The following is an 11,076-nucleotide window of genomic DNA, read 5'->3' on the forward strand; positions in this document are numbered from 1 at the left end:
CCAGACACCGATATGAAAATGGAAATATCAAGACAATAAAGCAAGATGCCTGGCGGGAAAAAAGCTAACGATGATACTCCATGAAAGCAGGGCTGGATGATTGTCGTTGGGAAAGATTGATGTGGTCCCCTATGCTAAATGTGTTTTGTTTTTTGGGGCGCGGCGAGGGCGCCTTTTTCTTTTGCAGTGAAAAGATTCGGATGATGCCATGCTGGAAATCGCACAACTTCACCCGCCTTTGCGCATCGACTCATCTGCGGGAAGAGGTTCGGGGCCACCGTTAATTCCATTGCGTGGTTCAGCAGATGACTTCGCGTTGCGACGGTGCTTTTTCTTGGTGGTTTGCCAGCCACCATGGCCATGGTCGGTAGCCCCGTTTGTCGCCACGCCGGACTTTTTGGATGGGTTCTCCTTTGCGTCTCCGCTTGTGGTGGAAGTATCCTGTCGGCCCTTGGATTTGGATTTGTGGCTGTGGCTCATCCCATTTGTCTTCTCCGAGGCATCCACCCCATTCGTCCGGCGCTTCGAGGTTGGGTGCGTTTGTCGACCTTCGTTGACACCTGCAGAAGAGGTAAATTTATCACCCCCAGAATTGTGACTCTTCGTCGGGCTTGTGTCCTTGCCAGTGCCATGGTGCGAAGAGCCGTTTTTATTCGTCTTGTTCGCCGAATGGGACTGAGCGAGCTTCTCAGCGTTTGATAAATGGTAATTCTGCAGTCGACTGGCGAGCAGCTCAGGTTGGCCATTTGCCTTTTCCTGCTGAGTTTCCGTAATTCCATTGCTCTGTTTTTGTGCTTCGAATGGTGACTGCGTGAACACAGGCGTTTGTTCCATTTCAAAGGGGACGGGCTCTTGGAAATCCTGAGATAAGGAATCGGAATAGCTGGCAGGGGTGTTGATGTTGTGGTCCTCGGAAGTCGAAGTATAAGCGGTACCCACAGTGTACGAATCAATGAAGTCGGATCCATACGCCGGACGAGGTTCATTGGGTCGAACCGAGCCATCCACGATGAGTGGTCCTCCACGGTCAGCGGGGCGCGTGGATGCTGAGCGCTGCGGCGGTTGTGACGTTGAAGCCTTTGGGGCAGGCGTCGGGGTCTGATCGGACCGTGAACTCGAGCCTTCGGACGAAAAGACTCCCCCGGAGGATCGGTATTCTTGTTGCACAGGGAGGAAAGACGAATAACCATTCTGCAGCATTCCCACGTGAGAAGCCAATGTGGGTAACATATTGTTCTGCTGGTATAATTGCAGCTGCTGAGGGGTAATGTAATAACCTAGCAGGTCCTGTGAGCGGTTCTCGTCGACGGAATCGGAGCGAGAGCCATTGCTGGGGAGGCTGTTTGACGGCATATTGACCTCGTCTCCGCTACCATCTCCACCTTCCAAGGATTCGGGAATTGGGTGTTGCTTAGAGGCGTAAGACGTGTCAAGAGGCTGTGGAATAGTATACAGGGGCGTGAAAGTCGGAAACGAGGGTGAATTTTGGGGTCGTGCGGGCTGTGACTGGGCCCTTAGCGATGCTTTGGGTGAACCATTTACAACGGATGACTGCCGAGAATTTCGACGGAGGTCGGGAAGTGTGTTGGTGGCAGATGGAGAAGGAGGGTTTGTCGCGCTAGCTTGCGTGCCAGAGGCGCTGACAGAGGCATAGGTAGGGTTCAGAAGGGGTGTTTGCCGCTGGGACGGGGTGAGTGGCGGCTGGTTTACAGTGCCTGACCTTGAGCGAGAGTTCTCCTCGTTCGAGTACTCCTGTTGTTGGGGCATTGGGAATTGGAGGAAAGGCTGGCGAAGAAAGTATGGCGGAGGACGACCGGTGATGAGGGCTTGGTTTTGCAACTGCATCCTCAACTCTTGTTCTTGAGCTTGGAGAAGTTGAATCTGCTGGTAGAGCTGATCATGAAGCATATACTGTGCCTGCTGCTGCGCTTGCAGGGACAATTCGGATGCGTTCGTGGCACTCGGTTGTCGGAATGTATTGTTGTTGGACTTTCCTCCAGTGTTAGAAGCCCGACGACCACCTGCAAACCCACCTCGGGGGGGTTTGATTGTTATACCGCCCACCACGACCACCACCCCGGCCTCCGCGATTGGGTAATGAAGGTGTGATGATAGGACGTGGTTGTGGGGGTGGTCGCTCCCAAGTCCGTTCCTCCTCGAGTGGGTACTCGAATTGCGCACAGCAATCAGCCAGGTCTCCTACAGAAGCACACTTGAATGCTCGTCGCAATTCCATATGCAATCCTCGGAACGAAGTGTCGTCGGCAGTATTTCCCAGATTTCTCGATGTGTTGAATGGTTCCTCTACACAAAGTCGATTATTCACCATCAGGTGCCAGCCCTTGCCTTCTTTAGATACCAATTTGCCCTCGCGCACAGAGATGACGGTCTCCTCGTAGTTGAGTTCGTGGCCGTAGTATCGAAAGAACTCAAAGAAAAGTTCACCGACAGATTGCTTGTTCTTCTGACCAAAATCCAATAATGACTTGAGATTATCGTCAAACGAATATACCAAACCCTCGGGGGTTGCCTTTTTCTCGTGCGGCCGAGCCTGGAGGCTAGGAAGAATGGGGGGGATTTCTCGTCTGCAAGAAGTTGACGATGAGGCAAATCCAGGTATACGAGCTCAGTGTCCCTCCAAGAGCCGCGTCGTTCAGGATGCGTCGTTTCGTCCAGTGCTTTACACACATTGCCAACGGTCGTACCCGTTCATCGACATCGACATAGGTGCGAATCATCCGAGTGTTTTCCAACGCTAGAGTATTATTCACGTTCATGTCGCAAGCCAGTTTCAACTCGGGATCCCAGATCTTCACGATAGGAACCTTTGCATGTGAAACGCAGACAACTCGTTCCATCCCGTCTGGTCAAAGAGTCAGTCGGCGGCCAAAAATGAAAGATGAAGATCTCCAAGATCTCAGAAAAGCGAAATTCTTACGTTCTGCCAAAACCTTCGCCAGAAGACACACATGCTCCAGATCCTTGAAGTTTGTCGTAATACAAATATCCACTGTTGCAAGTCAGCCTTTCAAATTCCCTTAGTTTGCCTGTAGAAACCCTTCCGAATTCTAGCTCGTGGTCCTTTCCTGGACTGAAGAAACGTACCATCCGAATCACTGGAGCAGAGTTTGTTCCCCGACGAGCCAAAGACGTTGGCCTTGATTTCATGACCGGGCCACTGATCATTGAACAGCTTCTCCAATTTGCGAACGAGCTGATGCCGTCGATCATCGCTCTCCGCAGATGGTAACAAACGATCATATAAGTCCATGATGTCCGCCGTCATTTTCTTTTCTTCCTCCAGGCCCAGCTTTTCCTTCAAGCCTTCCTTCTCCTCCGGTAAGGGATCCGCACCAAGACTATAGGGTATTCGTCTTCGGAAATAAGCCATGGCGGTTTCATATTTACAACCTCCAAGCGGTTTTCGAGCGGAAGGGGGCAAATGTATTGATTCGGAATGGGTCGATCGAGGAGAAGTGCTCCCGCGAGCGGGTGAGGGCGATCGAGAGTGGAAGGAGAGATTGCGCGCATGTTGGTATGGGGTGGAGGGAAGGGAATTCGATTGCTGCGAAGTCAATGGAGGGCGATGTGGAAGGTCGGTCGCGTCGGACTGCGGCATCCAGGCCATGGTGGGAGGCTGCTCCGACGCTATCGGTGGGATGTCACCACTGTGCAGGGAACCGTTTGCATTCCCATCGATGAAGGGGACCATATAGCAGTTTCCAACAAAGTCCCAGTCTTTGTGTCGGACTCGGCGACTCGGTTGTGAATCCACACCCACCACACTCACTCGAGACAGCCCCTCCGGGTCCACTCAATGGTACAAGCGGCCAACGAAAGCCCAGCAAAAGAGATTGTCTCCTGCTGGTCGAGAAAGTAGGGTATTCGAACAAAGTAGCAAGGCTCGCGGTTTCTTTCGTCGGAAAAGGGGAGGTGAGGGTTTTGGGAAGGGAGGTATTTTTTTTTTCCAGAGTGGAGGAGGGGAGATCGTAGAATTTGGTTGCGAAACGGGAGGTGGAGGTGGAGGTGAATCAATCGCCCTCACACACGGTTCTCAAAATTGGAGAGAAACCACCGATCGAAGATCGAAGATAGAGGCCTCAACCAGGAGTCAAGGGGGAGGGGGAGGAGAAGAGACGAGAGACAGAAAGAAGCAAATGTCGAGGACCGAACAGGGAAGCACTTCAGTGAACGGTTAAAGGGGAGGGAACGTGGCGCTCGGGGAACAACACGGAGGAGGTGGAGGAGGAGGGGGGGGGGGGGAAGGGCGAGTAAGATGGGCAGGTCGTGGATAATCGGGGAGGAACCAACCGGGGTTCCGATTGAAGACGAAGAGGATGGGAGTAGGAGAGGAGAGAGAAAGAAGTGTTGTGTAGTTCAAGTGTAGTCAAAAGTGAAGATGCGAGTAAACCCCCCCCTGGCGGTAAGTCCAAAGCAAAGGCCAAAGGTAAAAGGTTATCAAGCCGACCGCACTTTTTTAGTCCTCTGACTAGGTCCACCTCTCACCATTGCAATGGAATTGGGAATTGGAAATTGAAATTGCAATGGAAATTGAAAATGGACTTATTACGTAGGGGATCTGCTGAAACCTGTCGACTCAGCCAGAATACGAAGGGCGCCTAAGTGTTTCTCTACCTGCGACATGCATGATTTCCACAGTATGGCATAGTTACTTCAAGTGAGTACTCGTAGTGAAACCATAGGAGTAGTCAGTAGCTACATACTGCCAACAATTCATATCACCGAGTATCGAGTATCATGATCCATTTCCCATTCATTTCTTTGTTTTTATCCTATCCAATCCCCTACTACGCCACCCCCCATGCAAACCAACCCGGAGATGCTGCAGGTACCAAGAGATCCGATAGTGTATCAAATGGTATCGAAAGGGCCCCCTTTCTGATCGACACTCCCTGCTGCTTTCCTCCCCGCGATTCTGCCCATCCTTGCACGTGTGTCTTGACTACTACTATACCCTAAATCGCCCTAATGGAAGATATCGAGGCCACCATCAGCGGCCATCAAGGGAAGCCACCTGATTTAATTATAGTAAAGCAATGCAGTGAGCCTCTAGAGCTGGACGGTGAGAGTGAGAGTAAGTGAGCCCTGAGCCCTGAACTTCTCTCTCCTCTCCCTTTCTTTGACGCAACCCTGAGGGCCCGCTCTGTGAATCAATGATCAGTGATCATTGGACCCGCCGGCATTCCCATTCCCCTACTGCCCCGATGAAAGAACCTTGTGGCTGGATCATTTCTCCTAAGACCGCCAGACCATGGCCGGTGCCGAACACCCCTTTATCTCTCCGATCGCGCTGCACCCAATGGTTGGAAGCATGGAGTAGGAGTACATTTCAACAAATCGCTTTCTATCCCCGTGGTCTCGACGCCCTCGCTTTCGGTGACATGCGGACAAAGCCCTTTTGTGTAATAGCTGATCCGTGGCACGAACCGATCCCGAGGTCTTAATGGGGAGTGAAGAAAAAGGAAAAGAAGACAGAAGCAAAAATGGTACGGAGTAGAAGAACCAGATCCCCACCGCCGAGAGCATACAAATAGGTATGTATGTACGACTTTTCTTTTTTCTTTCTTTTTTATAGACTGGTTTATATGTCACGCGACGCAACAAGTTTCTCGAACCCTTCGATCTGTAAATATTTTTGCAATAAAGCTGGCTTTAAACTATCACCTACCCTGTAAGACTTTCCAATATTTCCGGTAGTGCGGCCGAGTGAGACGTTTTCATTAAGTTCTGTTGCCCACTGGGAAGTCTGTATGGCGAAACTTGAGCTTGAAGCTATTATGGGTCCAACCCTTTCGCTACCATTCTTTTGTTTGTTTGATTGTTTTTGTTTTGTTAATATTCAAATTATTTTTGTTTTCTTTTTTAGCTTGGATCGAGGCCTCCCGGGTGACGCAGGCACATCCCCGGGGACAACTTTCCTGGTGATACCCCAATACACTCATACACTCCGGAGAGCACGCGAGAAAAAGTTGAAGAGAGTTACCCTCCGCAGATGATCGCGAAGGGCATTAGAGTTTCTGGGGAAAGTTGGGTCGGGAGTTCCCATGGTCTTCTGTACTGGGGATGTATACAAACTGATTAATATAGCGGGCCTCGAGATCAGGCCAGATCCGAGCCAGTGTTGCATTCTGGGTATAGGAGTATACGAGTGGCTCTAACCCACCAAGCAATTCATTCCGGACACAGCCCCGCCACTGGCAGGCGTCACAAGCGTCACGGACGCTGCTCTGCGAGCTGCATACTCGTACATGCTGCGGGGCCATGAAGCCGGGCCCGCGCTGACTAGGCTGAGGCCGGGGAAGAACTTCCAATATAAAAGGGGAGGGGCTGCGGACCTTGCGGAAGAATATACTACAGTGCTCTGTACTCCGTACTCCGTACTCTGTACATATTCGTGAGTAAGTACCTTAGGTACTCCGTACTGTAGAGTATTGCCCCACATGGGACTCCTGAATTGACCGGCCGATGCGTTGGTCATAGCACGGACCAAGATGGACGGGGCAAAGGCCCCGGGGCGGAAATAATGCCACTAGCGAGTGCAGCTAACGTCCTTCCGTGGGGTGCCCTCCGAAACGAACTCTTGAGGTTTCCTTGTTCTCTGAAGGGCTGGCCGAAACCTGGAACCTTGAACAGTGGATAGGATGCATGATGGAAAGCAAAAAGAAGCCCTCGCCCTCTTCCCTTCCCCACCTCTCGTTCGCAGCTCAGCTCAGCAGTCACAAGGCGGCGAAATGAGCCTTGGCAGGCTGCATGCGAGTGCAGGGCGCATTGCAGTATTGCAGGATTGCCATCATCATACAGCCAGCTTCGCGACGAAGCCAAGCCGAGCAAGGCGTGGGGGGAATGAGATGGAGTAGGAGAGGGAAAAGGTGGAAAGCGGATCTGGCGGCAGTCCTCCGGAGTAGGTTGGTCTTGGACGTGGAGAAGTATGAAGTATCGAGCACAAAGACAATGTCTGTGCTAAGTAACTTGAGTATGGTTAGTACATCAGTCGATTGGACACACAAAAAGGTGGAGGAACCTTGGTAGGGGGATGTACATGTGTATAAGTACTCGGTAGTTAGTGTACGGCGTAGGGAGTACATAGTACTAATACTAATAACTACTAGTCAGGGTATACGAGGATGGGGGCCCTTGGACTAGGCGCATGCCCCGTTCTCAAGACCGGGAATTGCCGCGTGGAGGAGGAGATTATAGTGTATTTACTCATTAAACTGTATACTCTGCTCTGTAGTTTAGTAGTAACTACCACAGTGCTACCACATTACTTAGTATACAGCTATGCTTCAGTATAGGTAGTTACTACACGAGATGGCAAAAGACATGGCAATAGTTATGGCATAATGCATTGGTCATGCTATGCTATGACTCTACCTATAAGTGCACTCGTACTCATGCAACTTGAAAGATTATTAACTCGTCCTACTGTAACTAACTGCTTGTAATCTCGGGTGCGCCCCTCCTTTGAATCCACCCACACCAACTCGACCCCCCCCAAAATAGCCACTCCCTCTCTCCTCCTCCTTTTCTTTTCCCTCTTTACCCCCTCTTTTTTTTCTATCTCTCCTTCTTTCGACCTTGACTCGTGGGACTCCATCTTCAGAGGCTACTCCTTGTATGTATTTCTGTTTCCCTCGGGTCTACCCCGATCGTCCCCTCTTCCCTCGTGCCAACCCCAAAAAAAATGCCCAAGCCCAAATTCCCCCGATTCCGCCGGAGTGCGGCACGGAGGGACCCACGGCCATTTTTCTCAGGCAATCTCACGATTTGCATTTGAGATGATGGGGACCAGTTGGGAACCTTCTTTTCTCCTCTATCTGTCTCCTTTATTTTTGGCATAAATCTCTCTACGGCGGTCACTCACAGTTTTCTCTTTTCTTGTTTCCAGATCGCCTCTGATTACTCCCGGATCCTCTCTCCTCCGCTCTTCCGCTCTCCCCTGAACCTTCGTCGTTCCGCGAAGATTCCTCTCAACGACCATGTCTTCGTACTACGAACCACAGGGCTGGCAGGCTCCCTCTGCTACACCACGCCAGGCTTCGTGGGAGCAGCCCGTGCCTCCCTCTCGGTCAGGTATGCTCTCCGTCAACCCCGGTTTTCTGCCGATCAAAAAACGTGGAGGAAAAAAAAATAAGAAGAATCGAAAAAAAAATTGACACATGGTCTTCTTTCTAGGCTCCAGCTCGGTCTCCCAGCGTGATGATAGTCCGGCATTCTCCTCTCAATTCGACGGTATGCACAATCCTTCCGCATCTCCTCTTTATTTCGTCTCCCCGAGTCCCGTTCGTTTGTCGCACGACCAAAATGATGGATGGGGAATGATCCGTGGCACACACGACATATCATATGACGATAGTGATCCCCCATTAGCTTCAATCGGACAGCCTCGGGGTCAATTGTCGAATCTCGAGAGAAGAAAAAAAACAACAACACATATATCAATTGGAGAATGAACAAATACTGATCTAATTATTTCTGTGAAGAGGTTGACCGCGCGATCGACAACCTTGTCAAGAGCGGCAAGCTGTGGAATGCTCCTCGCCGGGACTCGATGCCTATGATGATGGGCCGGCCCTACCCTGAGTACGGTATGTGGCAATTGGATCCGATCCGACGAGGTGTTCGACCTTCTGATTCGAAATTCCGTGACAGACCCGCGCATGGGCGGCCCCCAGCGCCACCATTCCGTCAGCGAGTTTGAGAACAACAATACCAACAACCGAGCGCACCCGTCCGGTAACGCCCAAGGCTTCTATGCCTCCCAGCGTTACCAGGGTCGGACGAATGAGGTGGATCAAATGATGCAGGCGAAACGTCGGATGGCAGCACAACGAGAGCGGGAGCTCCGCAACTATCACCAGGAGCAGCAGTACAACCGAAGTACGTGGTAGCGTGTGTTTTTTTTCTTTCTCTTATTCTTCCCTCATCTTCCCTTGTCTCTTCATCTCTCTTGACGCTATATTTCCCCGTCATTGTCCCACATTTTCCTGTCATGCTTCTTCTCGCTGCATCTATATGTATCCGTCGGGCCACTTTTCTCTGGTGTATAATATTACATTCTTTCTGTTTGGCATTTTTGTCTTGAAAACTCGGGATTTTAATTCGTCTTCTCTTTCCAAAGGCCTCCTCGCCGAAATGTCTGCAAGCAAATCCGATCGCTCCCTCAGCCCGGCTGCTATGGGTGAAGAAAACCACCGCGGCCTCTTGCACCGTCAGCACCGCGCCCTGTATGGCAACGAAAGCCCAGCCTTCTTCAATACCGGCCCTCTTTCTGATGATAACTCCCGGCCTGACAGCCAAGCGGCCACTCCTTCCTCGGCCGGTGTCCGTGGATCCTCCCCTCGCGCCGTCGATGCCTTCGGTCTAACTCAGACCCCCGTCGCCGAGTCGACCTCGAGCCTGCAGTCCCCATCCCGTGCCAATAGCACCTCGTCGCCGAGTTCCGCCATCAATGCCGGCTTCCCCGATCAGCCCGGTACTGCGACCTCGTCTCCTGGTGGTGCCGACTCGCCTTCCTCCCGACAGGCCCCCTCCAAGCCCGGCACAGGCCCCATTGGATCCGTCGGCGTCGGTCCCATCGGTTCTCGCCCAGTCGCTGGTCAACCCACCGCTTCTCCCTCCAACCCGGCTCTGAACAAACGCTCAACCACCCCTCTCCCTTCTCCTTTGGGATTCGGCTTCACTCCCGGTGAGGCTGCTGCTTCTCATGCGGCGGCCACTTCCGCAACCTCCAACCCCGCCGTCGCCGCCCCTGCTGCATCTGGCCCCAAGGACCCGTCCGCGGGTGGTGTCGGTTTGGGCTGGAGCAACGGCAGCGGTGTCTGGGGTTCCAAGAGTGGTCTTGGTGTCCAGGCCTCTGTGTGGGGTTAATTTGGCATAAAGCATTTTACGCACCCCATTCATTGCCTTCACACATTGCGTTGCTGGCATGTATTGTGGACATTTTTGGATATGGGGAGTTAACTCCGTTTACCCTTTTCCGGCGGCGTTTCTTCGAGGAAGCCTTGGATTTTACTTTACTTTTTTTTTCTCTTTTCCGGGGGAGTGAAATCGGATCTTGGAGCACGCTCGGTATATATAATGATGGCAGAGGGATGTTTCATGTCGGAACAGCTTTTGAGGTCCTGTTCTGCATTCATCCCCATTTAACGCTCGGTCTTGGTTTGTTATTCAGCTCTGTTCTGTTCAATTTTGTTCAGTTCTTCTCTTTTGTTTCTTGTCATTTTGGATTGTTTCGGTTTAGGATTGGATACCAAGCTGGCTTGGGCGGATGAAAGAGGTGTTGTGTCGCCACTGGTTATGGTTCTTGGAGTCTTCTTTCTATTTGGTGTCAATTTTGGTTTGGGACAAAACATCCACACTCACACATATCTGAACTCGCAAAGGAGCGAGTCTTGTTGTCCTTTTTGGTTTGACTTCCGGTCTCTGTTCTTGTTCTTATCTTTTATCTTGTTTCTTGTTTCTTTCTTTCTTTTTTTTTTTGCCTTCATCTGGTGCCTATACTGTGTTGGATGGATGGATGGGATATCTTGGCGCTTATATTCTGAAGTTCACGGGTTTCTCATTTCTCGGTGTTCTCATCTCCAACGGTCTTGTTATTTGTCTTTGCAAATGTCCTTTTTTTGGTGTCTATCTACCTACTGGCAAGCAAGGGAAGGGTTGGTGGGGGAAGGGATTCGGAAAAATATTTTCTGCACATTTAAAATCGGCCACAGTTCTGTCTTACTATCTACAATAGCGGGAAAGGAGAGAAAAGGGATTGGGAAACGGGGAATGCGGGGCGCAAATCGAAGCTCAATATGGGAGTTTCCCTCATACTCTTTTGGGTGTTTAGCTACTACCTTTTCTTTTCTTTTCTTTCTGAAATTTGGCTGGCGATGGGATACTCTACTTGACTATACGCTGCCTTCTCCCGAGCCTTGGGATAAGCAGATGTACTAGAGTTCATAGGAGTCTTTTTCTACTGGGGATCCTCTTTGCCATTTCTTGGGATATGGTGTTCAATCTTAATGTCTTCAAGTTCTCTGTGGAGTCTACACCCTCTTACTACCTTTT

At 51.0% G+C, this 11,076-nt stretch overlaps 2 protein-coding genes across 2 annotated transcripts; one reads left to right on the top strand and one right to left on the bottom strand.

The window, feature by feature from the left end:
• Positions 1 to 228: 228 nt before the first annotated feature.
• N7509_011140 (uncharacterized protein) lies at positions 229 to 3,712 on the bottom strand (the record flags this gene model as incomplete). The annotated part of the gene is made up of 5 exons (XM_056635777.1): positions 229 to 1,960; positions 2,034 to 2,585; positions 2,689 to 2,863; positions 2,939 to 3,010; positions 3,106 to 3,712. The coding sequence occupies 5 exons, from the start codon at positions 3,710 to 3,712 to the stop codon at positions 229 to 231; spliced, it is 3,138 nt and encodes a 1,045-aa protein (XP_056486397.1).
• A 4,288-nt stretch (positions 3,713 to 8,000) lies between these two features.
• N7509_011141 (uncharacterized protein) lies at positions 8,001 to 9,891 on the top strand (the record flags this gene model as incomplete). The annotated part of the gene is made up of 5 exons (XM_056635778.1): positions 8,001 to 8,094; positions 8,197 to 8,253; positions 8,505 to 8,609; positions 8,674 to 8,901; positions 9,143 to 9,891. The coding sequence occupies 5 exons, from the start codon at positions 8,001 to 8,003 to the stop codon at positions 9,889 to 9,891; spliced, it is 1,233 nt and encodes a 410-aa protein (XP_056486398.1).
• Between the last annotated feature and the right edge of the window lie 1,185 nt (positions 9,892 to 11,076).

Source organism: Penicillium cosmopolitanum (assembly GCF_028827165.1).
Source record: "Penicillium cosmopolitanum strain IBT 29677 chromosome Unknown utg000009l:1.0-9042332.0:1.0-9050551.0, whole genome shotgun sequence".
In the NCBI taxonomy this organism is placed as follows: Eukaryota; Fungi; Ascomycota; class Eurotiomycetes; order Eurotiales; family Aspergillaceae; genus Penicillium; species Penicillium cosmopolitanum.